Source organism: Helianthus annuus, chromosome 11 (assembly GCF_002127325.2).
Source record: "Helianthus annuus cultivar XRQ/B chromosome 11, HanXRQr2.0-SUNRISE, whole genome shotgun sequence".
NCBI lineage: Eukaryota > Viridiplantae > Streptophyta > Magnoliopsida > Asterales > Asteraceae > Helianthus > Helianthus annuus.
In genome coordinates this window covers 140,597,184-140,622,908 of record NC_035443.2, presented here as the reverse complement: position 1 = coordinate 140,622,908, position 25,725 = coordinate 140,597,184, and the positions used below count along the sequence as shown (strand labels likewise).

At 38.4% G+C, this 25,725-nt stretch overlaps 2 protein-coding genes across 3 annotated transcripts; one reads left to right on the top strand and one right to left on the bottom strand.

Moving 5' to 3' along the window:
- Positions 1-1,472: 1,472 nt before the first annotated feature.
- On the top strand, positions 1,473-7,434 carry LOC110890594 (phosphatidylinositol 4-phosphate 5-kinase 6). Of its 2 annotated transcripts, none has more exons than XM_035979148.1 (8): positions 1,473-2,693; positions 2,826-2,982; positions 4,339-4,504; positions 5,053-5,169; positions 5,248-5,441; positions 6,154-6,257; positions 6,650-6,725; positions 6,961-7,434. In XM_035979148.1, exons 1-8 carry the CDS (start codon positions 1,718-1,720, stop codon positions 7,241-7,243), a joined length of 2,073 nt encoding a protein of 690 aa, XP_035835041.1. In that variant the 5' UTR covers positions 1,473-1,717; the 3' UTR covers positions 7,244-7,434. The 2 variants fall into 2 exon arrangements, with proteins under 2 accessions (XP_035835041.1, XP_021993897.1); XM_022138205.2 differs by having other exon boundaries at positions 1,473-2,757; positions 2,815-2,982.
- A 290-nt stretch (positions 7,435-7,724) lies between these two features.
- LOC110890595 (DUF724 domain-containing protein 3) lies at positions 7,725-12,606 on the bottom strand. Its single transcript, XM_022138206.2, has 8 exons — positions 11,965-12,606; positions 10,955-11,128; positions 10,768-10,885; positions 10,435-10,538; positions 10,230-10,305; positions 9,073-9,135; positions 8,342-8,997; positions 7,725-7,770 (listed from the first exon to the last, which is right to left on the bottom strand). Exons 1-8 carry the CDS (start codon positions 12,475-12,477, stop codon positions 7,744-7,746), a joined length of 1,731 nt encoding a protein of 576 aa, XP_021993898.1. The 5' UTR covers positions 12,478-12,606; the 3' UTR covers positions 7,725-7,743.
- Between the last annotated feature and the right edge of the window lie 13,119 nt (positions 12,607-25,725).

The following is a 25,725-nucleotide window of genomic DNA, read 5'->3' as shown; positions in this document are numbered from 1 at the left end:
TATTACGCTGGGTAAATGGGTAACTCTAAAACCATGTCATAAATATATATATATATAATATGACATCATCCGGTTCATAAACCCGCTTCGACCGATCCTACCGGTCTGACCAGCAACCACTAAGACGCCTGGTTCATTGTCCGGTCTTCGTGTGACACGTCATTTTAACCTTTTACCTATTTTTTTTATTTTAGTATCAACAAGATTGTTGTCGTATGCCGCGCGTTGCGGCGGCGACGCCTTACTTATTTATAGCTTGCGACACATTATGTGATATATAAATCATATGAAAATGTGTGTCCCGACGTATCTGCTCTAAAGCTTTGCAGTTATAAAAGAAACGGAATCGAACCCGAGCTGGTTCATTTAGTAAGCATTCCACCTAGCCACTACACCACCTTTACCTTTGCATCTAGACTTGGTGGTGTCAAAACATACAATTACTCAAATTTAGAACGCCGAATGAAAACGTATTATATTTGACCCGACTCGTTTCCGAACACAGTTTACGTCAAAGCGTAGAGCATAAAATCGTATTATATTTGACCCGACTCGTTTCCGGAAAAAACTTATGTTGAAACTTGAATCTATATCGTTTACGTTGAACATTAATCTATGTCGACACGTATATTAAAATGTCAAAACGTAGACCAACTGAAAACATATATAAAAATAAACATGAAAACTCATTACATCTGACCATGTTCGTTTTCGAAAAAGTTGAAGTCCAAGTCGAAACATAAATTTACACTGACACGTACATGAAAATAACGACGTGAGAAAATAGTTTTTTTTTAAGCTAAAGAATGAATATTAGGGGGGAATTTGAAAAGTTGAAGCTTAAGAGGATGAAAACAAACACTTTATAAAGTTTTAGTGGACGTATGAGGTATAAATGTCAATTTTAAAAGTTTATGGATTGTTTTTGTTAAGTTCAAAACTTTAAGAGTTGTTTTGTCTTTTTCTTAGAGACTATTTTAGTCAAGTTAAAAAGCTGAGAGGCTGTTTTGGTCAAGTTGAAAACTTGAAGGGCTTTTTGTATTTTGGTTCTACCCACCTTTTTTTTAACTGTAAATTTGGATAACTGACGAACCACTGGAGTATTATCGTGTCACGAGCGGAACCACCTGATCGTATCCATCTCCACTAGATATAATGCTCATACACCAATTCAGGAGTAAACATAATAAATATGGGAAAACCCCCTTATGAGAATCGAACACAGGACCTATTGATCCAAAGTATACCCACTTTTGTTTTAAGAATATAGTAATGCCGTTATTGCAGGTAACCTTGACTTCTCACCCTTCCACCTGTTCGATTCCACAATAATTTGTGGAACTAATTTTGGAAACCAACAACACAAAAAAAAAATAATAATAAAAAACCTCTTGCTTCATTTCATACCTTTTACTTTACCAATCAATGCATTAGCGCTCCATATTTTTCTAAAATAATAGTAAATAAAAAACATGCATACCCCCTCATTTTCTGGACAATATTTACAAAAGTTTGATTCTTGATCACAAGAACCATCTACCCTTTTATTTCTTATTCAATTTGGGTTTGTTTCAAATTGGGTTTTTAGTATGCACACCACATGTTTGATGTTTTTCCTCTTGAGAGTAACATTGATGAAACAGGTGGAATTTGATTTGGGTTAATAACATTGGATTTTTATATAGATTAGGTGTTGTTTTATATAGATTTTGAGATAATGAGCAAAGCAGTGGTGGGTGTTTTGAAGGCAGCTGAAGCAAGCATTAAGAAATCACCAAGTTCCGCAAGGAAAAGGGCAGTCAGCCTGTTCAAAACAATGTCTGTTGCCCATGTTGACGACGAGGTTATCATCGACGAAGAGGGTAGTCACACCGAGAAAATATTCTCCAACGGGGATATCTATATCGGTCAGTGGGCGACCGATAATTACCCTCATGGAAATGGCAAGTACTTATGGCCGGACGGGTGTATGTATAATGGTGAATGGTGTAGAGGAAGGATTGTCGGAAAGGGTCGGTTCAGCTGGCCTTCGGGTGCAACATACGAGGGCCAGTTCAAGAACAGTTATATGGACGGTGAGGGTACGTTTACGGGTTCGTTAATGGATAGTTATAAAGGTTCATGGGTTATGAACCGGAAGCAAGGAAAAGGGACCATGAGTTACGCTAACGGCGATCGATACGAGGGGGAGTGGAAACGGGGGTTTAACGATGGGCAGGGGAAGTACCATTGGAATAACGGTCATCAGTATATAGGCCAATGGAAGAATGGGAAGATGAACGGAAATGGGACGATGATATGGGCTAATGGGAATCGGTACGACGGGTGTTGGGAAGAGGGGTTACCGAAAGGGAACGGTACGTTTCATTGGCAAGACGGGAGTTTCTACACGGGTGTATGGAGTCAGGATCAAAAGGAGCAAAGCGGGAAGTTTTATCCCGCCAATTCGATCAATCCGCATGAAGATTGGGATCCTAGTCAGCTTTTTTCGGTTGACATGGGTGATTGTTTGGTTTGTGAAGGTGAGAACATTTCAGATTTTCCTTCGGATAAGGTGTTTTTGTGGTCTAGCGGCGACGAGAAGCCACCGCCCAGGAAGAATTCGAGTAGCAGAATGTCGGTTGATGGAAGTTCTAGGAGTGTAATATTTCGTAAGTCACTTAAGACGACGTTACAGCCTGCGAAACGACAAGGTGAGACGATATGCAAAGGTCATAAGAATTATGAACTTATGCTTAACCTACAGCTCGGTATAAGGTACGGTTTTTCATAATTACGTTTTCGGCTTACTATTAACTAATGGTGCAATTCTAGACATGCTGTAGGAAGGCCCGCTCCAACGAAATCGCTTAAACTTAAGCCGACAGCTTTCGACACGCGACAAAAGTTATGGACGAAATTTCCGCCAGAGGGATCGAAGAATACTCCACCTCACCAATCATGTGAATTTAAATGGAAAGATTATTGCCCATTGGTTTTCAGGTTAGCATGCTGTATACAATTTTTTAGTAAAGTACACAAATGGTTTCTGTGGTTAACCGAAATTTTGGATTTAGTCCTTAGCTTTCTTAAAATACACGTATGGTCCCTATGATTTTCACTTTGAAACACCTTTAGTCCCCAACTTTTGCCAAACGTACATGGATGTCCCTTGTGGTATGCACTTTGTAACGTATTTAGTCACTAAACGTTAGGGACTAAATGCATTACAAAGTACAAATCACAGAGATCATACGTGTGCTGTTGGCAAAAGTTGGGGACTAAATGCGTTAGAAAATACAAACCACCCATCCGTGTACTTTTAAAAAACAAGAGACTAAATCCAAAATTTAGGTTAACCACATGGACCATCCATGTACTTTACTCAAAATTTTTACTCTTAGGAAAATGTTATGACTTTTAGGGGGGACGGGGCGCCCCGTGATCAGTGGCGGAACTAGAACACTAACTCAGGGGTATCCTAAAAAAAATTTCACCGTGCAATCGTACAATATTAAAAAAAACGACAATAAATAAATAAAATAAAAACACATACCTAATAGATTTGTCTTCTTCTTTTTTTCATAGCTTGAAATTGTTTCATCACATCGTCGTCTTTTACTTCACGTAAAAAATACTTTTCAACCGCACAAACCATAGCATTGTTCAAAAATTCCGAGCCCATTCGATTGCGTAAATCCGTCTTGACAAGCTTAAATTTCGAAAAACATCTTTCAACAGTTGCGGTTGCAACCGGTAAAAGCAAAGCTAGCTTCACTACCCGATAAACTAAAGGAAAAGAACTATGTGTTCCCTTTCAACCATAACACGCGCAAGATCACTTATTCCATTCAAGTTTGCAAATTTATCACCATCACTTATAGTGTGACGAAATGGGCAGTTGGGATTTGGGCTTATTATTTTCAATTGATTGGTATTCTCGTAGCCGTGTCGTGCCGTGCATTAAAACTTCAAGGCAATTGAGCAATTATTTACAATCTTTTATTATTTTGGGGTAACATATTGGGCAATTGAGCTTATTATTTACAATCTTCAATTGAGATTTGGACTTATTATTTTCATTGATTTGGGCTTACAAACTCTTTTTTAGGGGTGTCCTCGTAGCTGTTCAAGGGTATCCTTTGGTATAAAAACCTGAAAAAATTACACTACCGATAAAAAGTTGAGCCGTAGCCCGTGCTACGGCTCGGACAACATAAGGTCCGCCCCTGCCCGTGATACCCCATCCACCACGCGTGGAACACAAAATAACACGGCCGCCACCAATTTTTAAAGCGCGTCAAATGTTTAACGCGTTAAAAATTCAAAAAGTGAACGTTGGACCCATCTTGATTTCAGGACTCTTAGGAAACTATTTAATGTGGATCCAGCTGATTACATGATATCTATATGTGGAAACGATGCTCTTCGGGAGCTCTCTTCCCCTGGAAAAAGTGGTAGCTTCTTTTATTTGACCCATGACGACAAGTACATGATCAAGACAATGAAGAAATCAGAAGTCAAAGTGAGTCAGTTTCAATCCCAAGTTCTTGATTTCAGTGGTCCCTCTGGTTTACCAAAAGTTAGGATTTGGTCCTTAGCTTTTCAATAGTACAAAAATGATCCTTGTGATTTGCACTTTGTATCACATTTAGTCCCAAACTTTTTTCAAAAGTACATGGATAGCCCCTGTGGTTTGCACTTTGTAACACATTTAATCCCTAACTTGGACATGCTTAAACCTTTAGATTTGTTAGCTGGGGAATCAGGGATAAGCATTTGGTACCGGGTACCGCTACCAAACAGGTACCGTATCTGTTATATTCGGCACCGGTATTTTGGTCTAATTACCGGTAAATATCGGTACCCAGTATCTCTGTTTTTCGTTACCGGTACTGGTCCGGTAGCATGCTCATCCTAGTTGTGGACTAAATGTGTCACAGAGTGCAAACCATAGGGACCATCCGTGTACTTTTGGAAAGCTGGGGATCAAATCCAAAATTTTGGTAAACCAGAGGGACCAAGTGTTTACTTTAATCTTCGTTATATTTTTTAATAATGATATTACATCAGGTTCTAAAAAGAATGCTTCCAGCATATTATGACCATGTTAAATCCTTTGAGAACACGCTCGTTACAAAGTTTTTCGGTCTTCATTGCGTGAAGTTGAGTGGACCTATACAAAAGAAGGTATGGATTTGCAGATTTTGTTTCAACGTGTAAATGGTCAATTCTCTTGTTATATTGTTCGTTCGACTAATGTGGCAGGTTCGGTTTGTTATCATGGGAAATTTGTTGTGTACCGAGGTCCCTATTCACAAACGGTACGACTTGAAAGGGTCTTCCCATGGGCGAATAACGGATAAACCTGAAACGGAAATTGATGCAAACACCACACTCAAGGACCTTGATCTCAAATTTATCTTTCGGTTGCGCAAAGATTGGTTTGAGGAGTTCTGCAGGTGAACTTTTTGTGCTTTCTTACGGCATAAACTCATTAAATACTAACCAAGTTTTAGTCTATGCAATTAATATCGATGATATATCGGTTATCGGTCCCCATGTAAAATATTGGTGTCAAATATCGATCAGAATATTGAATAGTTAGTGTTAAATTGCTATATATATATATAAATTCTGCATGATATTAAAATTACCGATATCCCACCACGATAACCTATATCTCAAATATCAGCCCTTGACTGATATCTGATTTTATTTACCGCATTAACTGCTTAGGTTTTAATATTATTCCAATAAAGTCACTCATACTTTTTCTTAACGGTAAAAACCACTCAAGTCTCATTGTTGTTCCGTTGTGAATTTTTCCATGATTGATTAAAGTGAAGGACTTGAATGGAACATTTAGAAACTTGGTTATTATATAGTTCGATTTTTCTTCACCATTACCTCTAGGTAAAACTATTAATAAAAAAATCACTAAATAGCAACCAAGCATCACTATTAATATTTAGGTCAATTTTAAAATTATTTAACAATTATAAAAATTTCAGTGGAACAATATTGAAACTTGAGTGGTTTCCGTTATTAGAAAAAAGTGTGAGTGACTTTAGTGTAACACTAAAGCAATTTGGTTACTATTAGATGAAATATTCTCTTTTTTATAATATCACTCGATTTCAACAAACTTATACACTCACATTGTTACTGCAGTCAAGTAAACAAGGATTGTGATTTTCTTGAGCAAGAGAGAATTATGGATTATAGTCTCTTGGTTGGTATCAGCTTTAAAGAAAGTAATAGGGGAGCAGTCGAGGGTAAAACACACATCTCTCTCTCTCTCTCTACAACACACCCACACATATACATAGCTAGCTATAGGGGAGGGATCATGAGAAAACTCCTCTTTGTGAGAAAACTCCTTTTATGAGAAAACTCTATCTAACCATTACTAAACCCTAATGCCTAAACCTTAAGAAATAAACCCTAAACCCTAAAAAAACTAAACCTTAAAAGCTAAACCCTAATGACTAATGGCTAAAGCTAGCCACTAGAAATTAAACCTTAAGACTAAACCCCTAAAAAATTTAACACAAATATCAATCTTTTGATAGAGTTTTCTCTTAATCCTCTCTCACACACAAGGATACACATACTGGTACAACCTATTAAATGGACGGTACAGTTATTCTGTGTTTTTCTTTTCAAGGGGGAGCTGAACTTGATGGCCCAGGAACAACTCCTAAACTATCAACTGACACGAGTGTCGTTCTCAATCCTGCACGGTAAGTTAAGGAATTGTTGAAATGACAGATGGCGTTATCAACCCATGTAGGTTTGAATGGGTTGATTCGGGTTATGTAATATCTCTAGCAGGTCAAAAAGGAAAATAAAAAATGTCTAAAAATAAAATGGGTCAATTACCCAAACGGGTGATTTTAAAAAGTTGTACAATGTATTTTTAATGCATAAAACTTGATAAATCAATAGAATATTATTTGATATAATATAGCTTTGCAGGTGGGCGCCTGTACGACTAGGCATTAACATGCCATCGCGGGTTGAACTCACAGTCAGAAGTAATGAAACTCAGCTAATCGGGGAACCAACCGGAGAATTCAGTGATGTCGTTCTGTTCTTTGGTATAATAGATATATTGCAAGATTATGACATAAGTAAGAAGCTTGAACATGCATATAAATCATTCCAATATGACGCGACCTCCATCTCAGCTGTCGACCCTAAAGTGTATTCTAAACGGTTTAAGGATTTTATGTTTAGAGTTTTCGCAGATGACAGCTAAAATTTACATGATCCTGCTCATGTTTTTTAGGGTAAGAGCCAAATGTACAGCGGATCACCACCGGTTGTAACTTTTGTAGATTAGGTAGTTGTTAGAGGTTACAAAAGTTGTAAGTTATTTTATATGAAATTGTGTTGCTAGTTTCAGTGTAGCAGTTTTTGTTGGTTATGAATCAACTGTAGAATTTTGTACCGGCCCATCTCGACAACCCTTTATGGTTTCAATAGATCTTCTAAGCAAAGGTATCTTACAATAATCTCTTAAGTTAGATTAAGGGACCGTGCGATAATTTGTACAAATCTGATCAACTATATCGCATGAACGACAAAGTTCAAATCCAATTTCAGCGTTTATAGCAATGACATCAGTAAGAACATAACTAATAAACGGATAATGTAGTTAAAGAGGCTCAAGAGTGTTCAAAGAATAAGAGGGTCAAAGAGAAAGTCAAACTACATGATCTAAAGAGGTTATGGGATTTAAATGTGATCTCTACCTTATTAGTGAGCCATGACAATTGTGCCTACCTGTTTATAGACAAGAATTTTAGTAAGACTGAATTCTTGACTGAAGAACAAGAAGTAGATGTAAGGTGGATTGGTTAACACCTACCTCAACCATTATAAATCATTACATTATATTTATATGGTGATGCCACTCTTTACTAGCGTTTTACTACAACACCTACGCACACACATGGGGCGTAAACTTCGACCAAAATGGCCTAATAGGTTCATAATCGTGTCTCCCCACGACCAGCGGACACAAAAGTTGGACTAAAATTTTCAGGATCACATAGCCCAACACTGCTTTGCTGACCACTATCGGCCTAGTTTTAAAAATGATTTATCAATTCAAAGCACTACTTACAAGTGCATTATACCTTTATCACGGTTTTCGCAGTTCTCACATAACCAATAGTATGTTGAAAACCGTGAAAACCATATAATACACTTATACATAATGCATATGTATAATGTATATAAGCATAATACGAGAGAGAGAGAGAGAGAGAGATGGCTACAAAACTACACAAAAACATAAAGCAGTTTTCCACATGTGGATAATATTACAAAAGCAAAGACATTACTTAATTACCTGCAAAGGGGTGGCTGCAAGTTTTTTAAAAGCAAGCTCACAATCCGTTATTTGTTCAGAAACATGACGCAAGTTCGATTTCAAACTCATAATTTCCTTCTCTTTCACCTCCATCCTCGTCACACTCTGCGCCATCTTTTCCTGCAACTCCTTCATCTTCATTTCCATTTCCTTAAACTCCTTCTCCTCCGCACACTTTTCGCCATTACACTTTTCAAGCTCCGCTTCAGCTTTCTTCAGCTTGATCCCGTGCTGACTCACTTTCGATTTCAAAGAAAGTAACTTGTTTAAACGACCTCGAAGCGCACCCACGTTAAACCCATGAGTCTCCAAGTCGCCTAAAATTTCCAAACTGTTGTTCATTACGTTAACGGGGTCGGTAAGTTGAATGTCAGAAAGCGTCTGGACAAGATTCCCGAATGTCACCATGTGGGCAATGGCTAAACCCTCTCGATGGTCCTCTTTGATTTTCTTCAACGGTGAAAAGTGTGGTTGTTGAGGTGGTGTTTGGTATATCTCTAGAGATGCAATGGTGGCCCAGATAGGCGACCGCTTGATAAACGGCCAGTTTTTCTCGTATTCGGTGGTTCCAACACTGGTGACAGTGGCTTGATTCGGAGGTTCATCACCGTGGTCAGGACGAAAACAGGAACTTCCTGAGTATACCAATAACCAAGAATCAAATGAACTGAAAAGGAATATGAAACCAGAAAGAATGCGATAATGCTTACTCTTTAAACCAGCCAGTTGAGATAGAGGTTGCTCATCAAGATCAACGGTGATTTCAGGTCCACCTAGAAAGACATGCACAGTTATTTAAATATTTAAATATTCAAATCTATTACTATTCGAATTTAAATTTTGATAGGAAGGTTTAAATTATGTTTCAAAATTTATTTCTGTGACACTGTATAAAGTTGAATTTAGTTACGCCATAGGGATGTTCAAGCCTCAAGGTCAATTCAGCCGGTTTTGACGAGAATTATGGGTTGAACCACTAACTTCGGTTTTAGAAATAGACAAGGCAAACCAGCCAGGTTGGGTCGGGCTGGCCGGTTTTGGTAGCTTCAACCGATTTTTTTTTCAAAATCATTATTTTGTATCACAAAATTTAAAATGAAAAGATGGTTCATAATTATAATACATATACATAGCTACATATTAGAAACAATCAATAAAATATAAACAATAAATGATAAACGGGTGATTCTACGTTCCAAACCGAACTGTTAACACCGTCAAACTGCCAAAACCAAACCGTTTGCATCTCACACCAGGCAAACTGGCCGGCTCGCTTTGGTTTGGGCAGTTCAGTCGGTTTCAACAGTTTATGAGCACCCCTAGCTAATGGTATATGTATATGGACTTTATCCACTTCGTAGTGTTTTTTACTTGCCGCATGAAGATCCTTAGTGGGGAGTTCTAAATTTCTTTAACTTGTACCATTTTGCTTCCTCTCTCCACATTTTTTTAGAAACAAGGTACAAATCCAACACGTTTATGTAATTATACTCATTTTAAATGAACGAAAACGGGCATACAAATTTTTTAGTGAATAAATATGAGCAAGAAATCCATTCGATTAAATATAGTGTTCGATGGTGAGACATGTAATTTAGTTAAGAGAACAAAGTCAACACGAGTCAGTTCAGGCTATTATTGTTAAGGGGTCAAACATATAAAATAGAATAGAAAATTGATAATAAAAAAAAAAAAACTTGTGTTTGCAGCATCCTCGCATGACTTAGCCATAAAGATTAATTCATTATTATAATAATAGTTCTCGTTGTCATAATTATAAAACAGAAGATGTTCCGCCAGTTTATCCAAAAACTTTTCAGGTTTTGGAACCAGTAACCAAGAACAAGTTAAATTTCTAATTCAGTACCTTTAGACAGTAATTTTGGTCGTCTTCCCCTCTTTTTTTTCTGACTGCTCTTGCCATCCTCTGTCTCACAATTTTCCTGTTAAAGACAACGAAAAATCAAGCATTGAGCCAACTTTTGTTCGAAAACTATCCAACTTATTTACTTTATTTTATTTTTCCCAAAAGAATTATGTTTCAACTCTTTCGTAGTGCTAAAACTGCGTACTGTGGTGATCATTTCGTGTTCCACAACAGGTGAATCTTCATTATTAGCATCAGATATGTGTTTTTCCGTCATCGACGCCTTAACTTTTGTGTTTCCCTTGCTACCTATAATACCACAATCAACATGATATTAGATTTTGTTTACTTCAATCAATCCTCTATTTCGTGTAACATGAACAATTGCGATTATACGATCATGAGGTGGCAATTTCTAACCTTGTACTTATGAGTTGAGTTTTTCTATCTAACGGGTCAAACATTTAAATCGAATAAACTAGCTTAAACAAAAACGAGTCAACCGGATCCAAGGAAAAGTAGCGAAGGTTTTCCACACCTGCTGAAGATTGTAACTTTTTTCCACCTGAATCTTGTTCTAACAAGCTCGTAATTCTTTTATTCTTTCTAGAAGGAACCGAAGCTTCCACGTCACCAACCGTCTCAGAACTGCCGTCCTGCATACGTAAGACGTAAATCAAGAAATCCCAGACAGTTAAAGAGTACACGTGGTTGAAGCAACTCACGGTGTTTTTCTTTGAAGCACTCTTTTTTAAAGAAGACAGTAACGGGTCAACAGTTGGGTCGTCTACATCAGTTGTTTGAGCACCATTAGCTGGTGTTTCAAGGCCTGGATGAGCATCGTTGTTGGACTCTAATGCACGTTTAGCATTTCTAGCAGCTAATACATGCTCTGGTATCTGTGTAAAATCAGAGAACATATAATGTTTAAATACACAGTTAAGAGTATCGTGTTGACTTTTTTAGTCAAACGAACCATTACCATATAACTTTACTTCAATATAGACACATTCAGTTAGGAGCTATAACAAGTGTATGCATGTTAGGATATTAGATTATATAAGATATCACACAAATTCTCCTTCTCGGGCTTCTGGAAGTTACCTTGTTGTTCCAAATACCATATAACATTCCATAAATCAATTAGCTAATGTAAATTCACACGATAACCTATATCTCAAAAAATGTAAGGTCAGTGTGTGTGTTTCAGTGTTTCAGCTAGAGATGGACAAAAAACTGGTTTGGTATTTCAAACCGGTTCGTGACCCGACCCAATATGCACTACCAAACTGATTTCAACCCAACCCAAACCATCAGTTTGTATATCCGTTCCCCCTCTCATCATCCAAACCGCTTTCAACCCGACCCACCAAATTATATCACTTCTTTTTAAATACAGGTTTTAAATACCGGTTTATGACCCAAACCGGTTTCAACCTGACCCAAACGGATTTGAATATGGTCTGAACAATTTTCACCCAAACCAGTTTCTCCTCAAACCGGCGTTGACCAAAGTTGACCAACCCAACCTGGTTCTATTAATAACCCGAACCAGTTTGGCGGAAAAAACCAATTCAACCACCACTAATTTCACCTCATACATAAACCCTAATTCCTTCACAAAAACACCTAAAACCCTAACAACCTCCACAATGGCACAATAACAATACAATCTACCTAAACATAAACCTCAAAACCCTAAAAACAATCATATCAATCAAAAATCAACATATACCTTCTTCGGCGGAACCACCCACCGCCCGTCAACCCAATCGACATGCAACCGAAGCTGCCCCCTCCCAAACTCCACCTCCTCCGTCGGATTCTCAAACGAAACAAGATACTTCCTAACCCCACCACCATTCACCACCTTATTCACCACCCCAATCCACCACCCTTCCCTATGATACGCATCCACCACATCATACAACTCAAAATCAGCACCACCACCACCACTGCCACCACCACTACTCTCCGCTACAACAACCGCCGCACTTTTAACATTGTTGCGGCGGAGATTACGAGGCGGCAATGGGCGTACACACGAGGGGTTTACGATTTCTGTTAATGGTTTATTGGGAGTATCATCTGTAAGTAAGGTATCGTATTTGACTAAGTATTTGAGTTCGTTGGTGGGGGAAGGTGGGAGTTGGTCGATGAGGCTGGCAACGTACCATGCACCGTGGAAGCCGGGATCGTTGCTGCTGACTTCTACGGTGGAGCCTTTGGAAACGGTGGTTGTGGACATTAGTGAGTGGGTTGGTTGGTGGGGTTAGGGTTTGGGAATGGGGGGGTTTTGTGGATGGATGGTGAAGAGGAAATGGAGTGAAATTAGGCCTGGATTTGGGGGGGTTTATGGTGCTGCAACTCTTTTGCTAAAATAGGAAAGAGTGGTTAGGGTGAAATGGAGTGAAACTAGGCCTGGATTAGGCCCTTAAAAAAAAAAGGAGAAATTAGGGCTGTAAACGAATCGAACGTTCAGCGAATAGTTCGTAAACCGTTTGGTGGGAAGTTTGTTTATGTTCGTTCGTTTAATAAACAAACGAACATGAACAAAAAAATTCGTTCGATTAGTTAAATGAACGAACATGAATAGAGGTCTCGTCCGTTCGATTGTGTTCGTGAACGTTCGGTAAGGTGTTCGTGAACGTGTTCATGAACATTCGTTGATTTGCATTCTTTTATGTTCATATCTTTGTGCTTTAATTGAAGATCTTTGTACTTACATATATTTTATGTGTGCTTTTTATATTAGTAATTTTATTTATTTTATTACCCTAACAATAAAATTAGGAAACCCTCTTTCACCTTGTTTATGCAGTATTTCCCTTTCATTTCTCATTATTTACATCGGCGAATACGATCGACCTCCGTACCACAATAAAGGATTTAAGTTCAAGTGCTACTCTCTGGGCATCTATCTTTATCCTTCGTCGCGTTCGCCAAATTTATTTATGTTCGTTTGTGTTCGTGAACCATTCGCGAACACGCTCATTTCCTTAATGAACAAACACGAACACAAAATCTCGTTCGGTAAGTGTTCATGAACCGTTCGTGAACACATTTATTTCCTTAACGAACGAACACGAACAAGGCCTTGTTCGTGTTCGTTCGGTTCGTTTACAGCCCTAGGTGAAAGGGTTCTCCCCTCATGATATGGTAAATTTCCACCTCTCCGTCTAATGTTAAGGGCATGTTTGGCTAAGCTTTTCAAAACAACTTATTGGTTTATTGACTTATCAAAAAGCCAATAAGTTGTTTTTGTGTTTGGCTAAGCCAAAAGTCCTTTTAGAAATGACTTTTTGCAAAGAAGAAAAAGGAGGTTTCAAGAAGTCACAATATTGTGACTTCTTGGCCAGTTTTTAACTTTTCAAACTACAAATTACCAATATACCCCTTCGTTACCCTCTTATATCTAAAAGAATGCACATTTTAGTCATTTTACATCAATAAGCTAATTCAAACACTTTTTAAAAAAAAAACTCCTTTTCAAAAAGTCTTTTTTCCCAAAAGTCCTTTTCCAAAAGTCCTTTTTAACTATAATAAGCTTAGCCAAACATGCCCTAATTCTCCTCTCTGTGTTCCCTCTTTGGAAGGTTTTTGGGCGTTTTTCTTCAAAAAAAGCCCCCACACCCGCCTCTAGGCGTTTTTTCAAAACAATGCATCCGACGTTCTTTTTTCCATGCCTTGTTCAATCTCTTTGGCCAATGACTGGTTGGATGGTTTTTGTTTGCCCAATAACATTTTTGGATGGTTTTTTAATCGTTTAACAACCCTTTTAACATAATACCCCACAATGTCCACATATCCACTACACTCATTTTAGAAAAACGGGGCCCCACAATGCCCCATTGCTTACTGTACTGCTACATGGCGCAAAACGCCCAAGTGTGAGGGCATTATTTGTGTCTTACACTACATATGGTCTTACACTACATATGGTCTTACACTAAAACTAGGGGTGTTCAAGATCGGATAATCCGGTTTTCGGATATCCGAAAATCGGATATCCGAAATTTCGGATAGTGAAATATTGACATCCGAACCCGAATCCGAAATTTCGGATATCCGATTTTCGGATATACTCGAAATTTCGGATTCGGGTTCGGATATCTAATCGGATATCCGAATATCCAATTTTTTATTTAATTTTTATTTTTTTATTGTTTTTTAATATTTGGAACCAGATTTTTCGGATAGTTTCGGATATCCGAATATAAATTTCGGATATTTTCGGATATTTCAGATATTTTTCGGATATTTCGGATACTTCGGATATTTTTCGGATATTTTTTTCGGATATTTTTCGGATACTTCGGATATTTTTCGGATACTTCGGATATTTTTCGGATACTTCGGATATTTTCAGATATTCAGATATCCGAAAAAAATAAAAATTAAATTTTCGGATAATCCGATTATCCGAAAATTCTCAAAATTACTATCCGAATCCGAATCCGAATTTTCGGATTATCCGATTTTCGGATATCCGAAAATTCGGATATTTCGGATACGGGTTTTCAGATATTTCAGATTCGGTTTCGGATTCGGATTTTTTTGAACACCCCTAACTAAAACATAAGGGGTGGTCTCTCTTAAGGAGGGGTAAACTATTTTATTAAATATAAAAACAGAAAAAATTTGTAATTGGTTGGAAAGAGTGTGCCCACCATTATTCAACTCTCTCTCTTTCTCCTTCCCCTCTTCTTCCGCTATGTATGGCTGTTCACGAGCCGAGTCGAACCGAGCAGACATTTGTTCGTGGTTGGCTCATTTACAAACCAAACTGAATCGAGCGGAGCAACTCATTTAAAATCGAGCCTCAAACCCAGTGAGCATTTTCCAAGCAGTAAATATTTCGAGCGAGGGTCGAGCGAAGTTCAAGCGATTTTGACAATCATGTCACCCGATTTAAATTTGCTGAGATAGATAATGACAATGTTGGGTCTCAAGATTTTATGTCAATAAAAACAGGCAAATTTCATGACATGATATTTTTCTTATAAATAACAATGTTGTGGTCGACGAGGCGATGATCATATTGCACGAACAATGACGTTGAGAGCAGGAGATGATCGACTTAGGGTAACGACATGGAACATTGAGGCGATGAGCATACTATCGTTTACCGATTTAGGTTTTAACTTGTAGATTTGATATTAATTTTTTTTATTGGCGTGATTGGGATAACACGTATAGATATAGTTGTAAATTTGTATATAGTGGACCAAAATCTAATAAAATGGTATATATAAAACTATAAATTTATTTTATATTTAAGTATATATGTATGTGTGTGTGTATATATAGGAGTGTGTATATATGTATAATTTATATTTATGTGTATACATGTGTATGTATATGTATATGTATATGTATATGTATATGTATATGTATATGTATATGTATATGTATATGTATATGTATATGTATATGTATATGTATATGTATATGTATATGTATATGTATATGTATATGTATATGTATATGTATATGTATATGTATATGTATATGTATATGTATATGTATATGTATATGTATACTAATTAAAAATAATAATTCGAACCGAACAGAGCAGAGCGGCTCATTTACAACCGAGCGTCAAATCGAACGAGTATTTTCCGAGCAATTTCGAACGAACGACATGCGGTAAACACTCGCCACTTCTTTACTTAATCACCGGGGTGGTGAGGGTCGGCCGCGATGTTGTCGCGCGGCAAACCCGTTCACTGGTGCCTTCTCTGCACCCACCTGTAACACCCCAAAAATATAAATATTATATTGTAAACTAAATATTGGTATTAGTTAAGATAAAATAACTAGGAATAAATAACCTAGTTAGTTAGTGTCTTGACATAATAGAACAAACATGGTTAAAATACCCTTTACAAAACTTGGGTAAAATTAAGGGACTAAACATGGACAAATGAATTAGAGTTTTAATTGAAACAATTACTAAACACAAAACACACACATACGTGTGTTGTTCTTCGATTCCAACAAGAGCCAGGGGAGCTCTCATGCTCAAAACCCTAAATTGCAAGAATTGATCAAATCAAGAGGCCAAATCAAACCCAAATTGAAACCCAAGCACAAATTAGTGATCATCTCAGTAAAGTGATCACAAGGTATGTCAAATTTCATATTTTGGTTCCATCTCAAATTCTAGATGAACACATGAGATTCGAAATTTGAGCTTGCATGATCGTTGTTTGGATGAAATAGTAATGAAATCATGTCTAGGAGTAAACCATAGTCATTAGTTTGTTGAATTAGTGTTTAAACTATGAAATTCATGATCATCCACTATGTGTGTTTAGTGGGTTTTGTACAAGCATGATGAACACTAGAATCATGATTAGTAAACTAGTGTTATTTGAATTCTATAAAGTTAATCTTGATATTGAACTATAAATTAGATGATTGACTTGTAAAAGATGATAAAATCTTGGCTAAATAAGTAGTCATGAACTTGATTGTTGATATGGTGAAATAATGCCCTTTAGGTATTTGTTGAAATGCCTAAAAGAAAGCTAGAAATAGAAATTTCGAACAAAATGCATATTTGAATGATAAGATGAATTATGCGTTATATGACATGAATGGAGTTCTAAACGAAGCGTTGATTGAACTCTATAGGCAAAGGAGCCGAGTCTTCAAGCGGACAAGCCGGAGCAGACACGCGCTTGAAGGGAACGCTCTAAAGGTACGTAACTTTCGGTTTCGTTACATCGTGCATAAATAATAGCCTTAGAAATGTTAATGGGATCGTAGTGTCAAATGCGGGTTTGGTATGTCATAGAAGTGACGAAGTTCACTCGGCAAACCAAATGGGCCAAAAATGAATGGTTAGAGTATGGGTGGTAAGTCAATGAAGTGACAAAGTTCACCTGACAAACCAAACGGGTTAAAGTAGTTAATTAGATAAGTTCGCTGATAATATTGATTAATTAGTCATGTTTGGAATGTAAATAAAGTGGTGGAACTCACTAGATAAAATATTTGGTTGTAATATGTTCGGTATATTGATAAATGGTGAATTCCATTAAATAACCAAATGGGTCAAATATGGTCGTGAAGGTAGTGTTCTGTCACAGCCCCCGATCCCTAGTTCCCGGGAACGGGCGGCCGTGAGCCAGTTTCGGTGGTATCACATTTATTTATCCAATTTGGCAGCGGAAATTTTCATCAGGACCTTAGTTAGGAAATATTTTAATCAGAGTAAACCACCATGTTTTATAACATTAAACATATGGGTAAAACCCAAGTTTTCAATACACACGTTTCATAGGAATAAATCCTATTTATTTGAATAAAAACATCCATTTTATTATTAGGTAACTTTATTGCCACTTTTCCAAGCCTCCAGTGCTGTCCAGCTGGCTTCTATTTGGCTTTCACATTTTGTTACCTGAAACGCGTTTTAAAAACATTTTGTCAGTGGGAAATACTGGTGAGTGATTCCCAGTTTAATCAAGTTTAAGTAAAAACCAATTTGCAGTATTGAGGGCACATCCGCAATTACATTTGTATCCAAGACATCACAATTAACATCAGTGGTACGGTCATACTCAACTTATGGGACGTTACCACGCCAGTAACCAATTTTGTATACAAAACCCCAACATATCCACTATAATTGTATTCTTTACAAATACTCAATAACTGCTTTGTATATATTTAATTAAGTGAGGTTTTGTAAAAACATATAACAAAAAGAGGATTACTCACAAAAATGAGTACATAAAAAGAAGGATCACTCACATTGCTGTTTTAGGTTTTTCGTAAGGGTTTCCTGGAGATAATCTATAAATTACACAAATGCACGTGTGTTAGTATAATAACCCATTTTAACATTAGTAATACCCTCCCCGAGACGGCATTCCAACTACTACGTCGGGCAGAACCACGACAGCCGTTACGGAACCCTAGATCAATCGGGCAGCGTATCTAATACGTCTCTAGGGGTTATGATGTGTGTAAAATGCAACATATAAAACACATCAATTAAGGCATAAAACTAACCCTTTTTAAGTACTAATGTTGGAAAAAGAGTGTTTTTGTCTTCCTTTTGTATTTTCAGGATGAAATGAGCTCAAAATCATAAAAGAAGCAAAAAGACCACTAATTCTACCATAAATACAAGAAAAGGGACAAAAGTAAACTGCCCGGACCCTCAACGGCACCTCCCAAGACAAAGAGAAGAGAACAGAAGTCTGAACACGCCCCGTGTCCAGTGAACACGGGGGCGTGCCCAGGAAGCAGCAGAAAAGACAAACCAGTAGAAGCTTCCATTGCTCACCACGGGGCCGTGCCCAGCGGACACGGGGGGCGTGTTGAAAGTACAGCAGGCGCATTAATTGTAATTCGCAATTACAATTAATGAAGAGAGAGAATGTCAGACGGGCACGGGGCCGTGTCCAGCGGACACGGGGCCGTGTCCAGCGTTCTGTTCAGCCTATAAATAGAGGAGCTTGGTTTCATTCTCTCTCATCCCTTGGCACACCACCTCTCTCACACTTCATCCACCACCCATCACCACCATAACACCATCATCCACCACCATCATCCATTGTCCATCATAGAGTGTGTGAGTCGTCTCGGGATCCAAGATTGATCGTAAGAGTTCTTGACAATCAAGGCCATGTTTGCCTAAGTCTCTTACATCACTTGGTGAAGACAAGTGTTTAGTATAATACTTTTTATTTTTAATCTTTTGCACTTTTTATTTGGTTTTGTATTAATGACTTTAATAACTAGTTACTTATGTTGAAGGTGATCTTTCCTTATCGTTTGTCCGTGGTGTCTTGGCATTATTTTACTGTCTATATAAAATAAAAGATTTTCACCATTCATATCTCCACGGTCTATATGGAGGTATGTTGGCTACCTGGTCGGGGGTTAAGGGAACGGTTTGGTAAAGGTCTTGCCCTTGTTCAGCGTTTAGAGGTCCTGCTTGGGACCTGGGTCAAATTTAGTAGGATCTCCTTCAATGCCCATAGGTATTGGATGGCGGGGATCCAAACTCTTTGACCCCCTCATAAGCTAACTACTATTAATACTATAATCCGGCTATTTAGGACTGTATCCCTGCTGACTCAGACTACTTAGCCGAGGGTAACGTCACCGCCGAAAACGGGGCCTACCATAATTTGCATTAATAACTTAATTCATTATCTTTCAATAATCCGACCCTTTAGGATTGTATCCTTGCTGACTCAAACTACTGGGTTGAGGGTAACGTCGCCTTCGAAAAAGGGGCCTACTACAATAACTAAGATAATCTCTTAAACAAGTGCAAAAGTGCGAAAATAATCAAAGGTTATACTAATACACGTGTCGGATCCAAGTGATTCATCTTGTCTATCTGTTTTTATTTTATTTTTATTTTTCAGCATTTAGTTAGTTTTTATTTTTCTTAGTTTAAAACATTTTTCTAACTTTTTGATTTGATTAGACGTTGAGGATAAACCGGTATTAAAAGCTCTTGTGTCCTTGGACGACCTCGGTATCTTACCAACACTATACTACGTCCACGATGGGTGCACTTGCCCATATGTGTGCTTAGTGTTAGTAAATATCGTGTTTTATAAATTTAAAACTTGGCTAAAAGTGTAAAAAGGGCTTAAATAAACATCTAAAAACATATATACACTAACACGCATCAAGTTTTTGGCGCCGCTGCCGGGGACACAAGGATTTTAAGAAAGTTAGGAATCAACGGCCTAATCATCTTTTTATTTTTCTTTAATTTTTAGGATTTTTTTTTTAGATTTTTCAGCTTCTGCAGAGCTCAGCACGGGGCCGTGCCCGCTGAACACGCCCCCGTGCCCAATCATTGGAACTGGCAATCCTGTTTTATATCAGACAGTAGGCTGAACACGGGGCCGTGTCCACTCAACACGCCCCCGTGCCCAAGATTCAGTTACTGAAAACAGAACCGTTTGATCCCGGCGGTTGGTAACTTCTGATACAAACATGAGTAATAGTGATTCTTTTTACTTTCGGCACTCTTATGGTTTGTGGTGTCAAATATGTGGAGGCGAACACGAGGAATTAAAATGTTTCTTCCTCACTTATAGGCCACACTATATAGACCCACCAATTCCTTGTAACTTTAAGAGGGGCGAAAGTAAAAATAAACACTATTTCTCCCTCGAATGCGCCCAACCGGATATTCTAGGAGATATGCTCCTTGACGAGCTATTTCAACTAGAAGAACTACTTCTAAATTGGTCAAAAGAACTTAGGAAGGATTTCTTAGATCCATCCCAAGATGATGACCATGAGGAAATGTTGGAACCGCATTCTAACAACCTCGTTGCTCCCGAAAATACCTTTCTTCCTAGACAAGACGTGGACGATAGTCGTCCCTGTGCCGATTGTGCCGTGAAGGACTCCCCATCGACCTCGTTCGGTGCATACATAAACCTGAGCGATTCGGCATACACCTTCTTTAACGAGAGCCCGGGAAAGGGTTGGACTTGTCCACCTAGAATGAAAATAGGAATTACCCTCACCGACAACCTCTTGCGTTCTCGCCTTAGTATAGGACAATTAAGGTATCTTAGGCACTTTGGGGTTGTTCCAACAAGTCAGGAGCCACCCGATAAGAATTAGCTCCTTAATAAAGACAAAACTTCATAAATCAGCTTTCCGACACGGGGCCGTGCTCGGCCAACACGCCCCCGTGTCCATCAAAAGATTCCCTTCTGATCATGACGTCAGAATACGGACAAACTGTGTCAGAATTTTCTCTGCACACGGGGCCGTGTCCAGCGGACACGGGGCCGTGTCCAGCAGGCTGTCGTTTTCTATAAATGCAGCCAAAAATCCTGCACATTTGGACCAACTTGGGGACAGAGATTTGAAGGAATCTTCTCTCAAACAATCCTAGGTAAGTCTAAAAGAAGTTTCCAACAACTCATCTTGTCCTTTCCTCTTCTAGACATTTCCTTCTTCTTCATCTTTCTTCAAGAACTACCATGAAAAGTTTGAATTTTCAATCTTTGTGGTAGGGAACAATGAGTTTTGATCATAGAATCTTGGTAAAAACATGTTATGTAACATTGTTTAAAGTTATTTGCTGACAAAAAGATTGCATAAACCCAGAAAATAACTTAAAAACCCAAGATTCCTTGCTCCAAAATTCTGCAGAAAGATGAACACGGGGCCGTGCTCAATGAGCACGGGGCCGTGTCCAGAAACTGTTTAGTCTTATAAACTATTTTTGGTTTATTTTTCGTAGAATGGCGAGTGAAAACAGCGAAACATCATCCGTTCATTCCTCAAACAGCCGAAGGGGAAGGAGGCCCTCCGTTGAAGCCACACTTGTGCACTACGTGATAGCACTAAGAGAGGCTCTCGACGAAATGACGTCCGTAGAGGAGGTCCTCATTGACCGTATCAACGATCTTACGATGGGATTGGAAAGCAGCTTCCAAGAGATTAACCTTTTGCACCAAAGGTTAAACATTTTGGTGGCACCTCCCATGGAACCAGTCCTTCCACAACAAGACTGGAACTTAGCACTCGGTATTAACAACCCTACCGGGTGGGGAGACATCCCCGCGGAACCTCCTATGGAAATCCCACAAGAAGTCCCGACGGAAGTTGAAACTCCTCAAACAAATGCAAACGAGCCTTCCTTCCTCCTTCCAAGGGAGGTAGAGGAGTGGCTTGCCGACATATGAGGAGAAACATGTCCGAAAGATGGAGCTCTACAAAGCCTTATCTAACCAAGATCAGTAGATTCTTGGAAATTTTGCTAACATTAAAATAAAACATAGGGCTAGAACTCCATAAGCTTACTATCTATGTAATTTTTTTTATGTATTATCTCTCTATCAGCAATGTTATGATGGTTTTTATGATTTATGGACTCGTGGTGGTAATGGATGAAAAAGGGAACGAGAAAAAATGGAACCATGCAGAAGAACAGAACAAACCGACAAAAATCTCCATAACAGAAGGCTCCACACGGGCCGTGGCCAACCAACACGGCCCCGTGCTGAGCCCCCTGCAGGAAATCACCCAGTTCAGGTAACTGGACACGGGCCGTGTTCAGCGAACACGCCCCCGTGTCCAGGCTTCTGTTTCACTTCTATAATTTTTGTTACTGGCACTTGACCACGGGGCCGTGCCCGGTCAACACGGGGCCGTGTCCAGAGCGCCAGTAACACAAATCTTTGTTTTTAAACACACTTTTACATATTCTAATCAACCAAAAACTTTATTTTTGGACACATTGAGGACAATGTGTAATTTAAGTGTGGGGGGGATGCTAAAACCTTAGAATTTTGCAAAATCCTAAAACAAGCCTTACACAAAACTCTATTGGAACCGCTAAACACCCCAAATTTTTTTCAAAAACTTTTTCATTTTTTTATTTACTTGTCTTAGTTTAAGTTGGGAATAACAAGTTATAAAAGGGTTATATTTTTACAAACTTACAACCGATAGCGTCGTGATAAAAAAAAACTAACATAAGAAAACTATGAACCGGTATAACAAGTCTAGCTAAAATTCGATTATATATGCTTGGTCACATTAAAAACCCATTCCCACAAAAAGTGAGTTTTGAGCCTTTATTGAGCATAAAAATATTTAGATTAAATGCTCATTTTTCGTTTCTTGTGTGAATAGCCGCTCGGTCTTTACAAACCTAGAACTTGCCACGACGATACATTCCCGGTCCTTACCAACTTAAACCCAAGTAAGTAAATGATGGAGGCATTAGGACTAACTATTTTCTTTCAAAACCATTATTTTTCAATTTTTTTTTACCTACCCAAAACCCCCCTAGAAAACCCCTTTGAGCCTAAACCTTTCATTTCATTACCCCCAAAACAATTTTTTTTACCCACCAAAAACCTTTTTCATTTTTTCACCTTTATTTTAGTAACAAACTCGGTTTTTCATAAACATACCCTTTACGTGACACAAAAAAAAAAAAAAAAAAAAATGAATGAAGTCAAAAACAAACATAAGCTACAAAAAGCTTGTTTGGAGAAATACTTCAAAAATAAATGTCACCAAAAATAAGGTATTTCACGAAAACCGACACTTGTTACGATTTTCGCCCTTTTTACTAACCACTAACCAACCACCCACCTTTAAACCCAAGCCTTCACCCCAAAAGACCTCTTGATATTTACAAAGGTAAAAAGTTAAAAAGGAGGAGGATTGATCGCTTGGCAAGCATATGGAGAATGTAAATCCGTGCCGCTCTCGAGCGATTCACTTAAATATACACCTTCGGCCGAGTGATTGAGTGATCTCCCGTGAGGTATGTGAACTTGTATATAAATGGAATTTTAATAAGGCATGCTATGCCCAAATAAGTAGTTTATCTTATGAAAAGTTCAAAATAAACCATGACGAATAAGATTGTAAATAAAATAAAAATAGAACCTATACAAACCTTGGATTCCCGACACTCTAGGACAAGTTAAAAACTTCTCTTCTACCTATTCCATTTGGGAGTGTAAGCCACATTAAAAGAGTTTTGCTTGAGGACAAGCAAAAGTTCAAGTGTGGGGGTATTTGATGTGTGTAAAATGCAACATATAAAACACATCAATTAAGGCATAAAACTAACCCTTTTTAAGTACTAATGTTGGAAAAAGAGTGTTTTTGTCTTCCTTTTGTATTTTCAGGATGAAATGAGCTCAAAATCATAAAAGAAGCAAAAAGACCACTAATTCTACCATAAATACAAGAAAAGGGACAAAAGTAAACTGCCCGGACCCTCAACGGCACCTCCCAAGACAAAGAGAAGAGAACAGAAGTCTGAACACGCCCCGTGTCCAGTGAACACGGGGGCGTGCCCAGGAAGCAGCAGAAAAGACAAACCAGTAGAAGCTTCCATTGCTCACCACGGGGCCGTGCCCAGCGGACACGGGGGCGTGTTGAAAGTACAGCAGGCGCATTAATTGTAATTCGCAATTACAATTAATGAAGAGAGAGAATGTCAGACGGGCACGGGGCCGTGTCCAGCGGACACGGGGCCGTGTCCAGCGTTCTGTTCAGCCTATAAATAGAGGAGCTTGGTTTCATTCTCTCTCATCCCTTGGCACACCACCTCTCTCACACTTCATCCACCACCCATCACCACCATAACACCATCATCCACCACCATCATCCATTGTCCATCATAGAGTGTGTGAGTCGTCTCGGGATCCAAGATTGATCGTAAGAGTTCTTGACAATCAAGGCCATGTTTGCCTAAGTCTCTTACATCACTTGGTGAAGACAAGTGTTTAGTATAATACTTTTTATTTTTAATCTTTTGCACTTTTTATTTGGTTTTGTATTAATGACTTTAATAACTAGTTACTTATGTTGAAGGTGATCTTTCCTTATCGTTTGTCCGTGGTGTCTTGGCATTATTTTACTGTCTATATAAAATAAAAGATTTTCACCATTCATATCTCCACGGTCTATATGGAGGTATGTTGGCTACCTGGTCGGGGGTTAAGGGAACGGTTTGGTAAAGGTCTTGCCCTTGTTCAGCGTTTAGAGGTCCTGCTTGGGACCTGGGTCAAATTTAGTAGGATCTCCTTCAATGCCCATAGGTATTGGATGGCGGGGATCCAAACTCTTTGACCCCCTCATAAGCTAACTACTATTAATACTATAATCCGGCTATTTAGGACTGTATCCCTGCTGACTCAGACTACTTAGCCGAGGGTAACGTCACCGCCGAAAACGGGGCCTACCATAATTTGCATTAATAACTTAATTCATTATCTTTCAATAATCCGACCCTTTAGGATTGTATCCTTGCTGACTCAAACTACTGGGTTGAGGGTAACGTCGCCTTCGAAAAAGGGGCCTACTACAATAACTAAGATAATCTCTTAAACAAGTGCAAAAGTGCGAAAATAATCAAAGGTTATACTAATACACGTGTCGGATCCAAGTGATTCATCTTGTCTATCTGTTTTTATTTTATTTTTATTTTTCAGCATTTAGTTAGTTTTTATTTTTCTTAGTTTAAAACATTTTTCTAACTTTTTGATTTGATTAGACGTTGAGGATAAACCGGTATTAAAAGCTCTTGTGTCCTTGGACGACCTCGGTATCTTACCAACACTATACTACGTCCACGATGGGTGCACTTGCCCATATGTGTGCTTAGTGTTAGTAAATATCGTGTTTTATAAATTTAAAACTTGGCTAAAAGTGTAAAAAGGGCTTAAATAAACATCTAAAAACATATATACACTAACACGCATCAGGTTATAATACTTACATCGTAGCAGAACCTCGCTATTTTAGGGGGTATAATGCCCGGGTATAATAACACTACTACAGAAATTGTGATTAAGAAAGAAAATTTGAACGAGCAGACTGAAGGCCCGTTGCCTTCTATTTATAGTGCTGAAATTGGACTTCCTCGCGGCCCGCGTGACATATGGGCTGAGCTTACGCGGCCCGCGTCAAAGCTGGGTCAACGCGTAGCTTGGCCCGGTCATCGTATAGCTTCGCCACA

What these genes read in the sequence shown, in the direction of transcription:
- LOC110890594 (XM_022138205.2), top strand. Translation starts at nt 1,718, where the DNA reads ATGAGCAAAGCAGTGGTGGGTGTTTTGAAGGCAGCTGAAGCAAGCATT. An exon ending in AACCTACAGCTCGGTATAAG is followed by an intron (nt 2,758 to 2,814) that starts GTACGGTTTTTC and finishes GTGCAATTCTAG; the next exon opens with ACATGCTGTAGGAAGGCCCG. An exon ending in GTGGACCTATACAAAAGAAG is followed by an intron (nt 5,170 to 5,247) that starts GTATGGATTTGC and finishes CTAATGTGGCAG; the next exon opens with GTTCGGTTTGTTATCATGGG.
- LOC110890595 (XM_022138206.2), bottom strand. Translation starts at nt 12,477, where the DNA reads ATGTCCACAACCACCGTTTCCAAAGGCTCCACCGTAGAAGTCAGCAGC. An exon ending in GTGCTTCAAAGAAAAACACC is followed by an intron (nt 10,886 to 10,954) that starts GTGAGTTGCTTC and finishes TTACGTATGCAG; the next exon opens with GACGGCAGTTCTGAGACGGT. An exon ending in AACACGAAATGATCACCACA is followed by an intron (nt 10,306 to 10,434) that starts GTACGCAGTTTT and finishes TGTCTTTAACAG; the next exon opens with GAAAATTGTGAGACAGAGGA.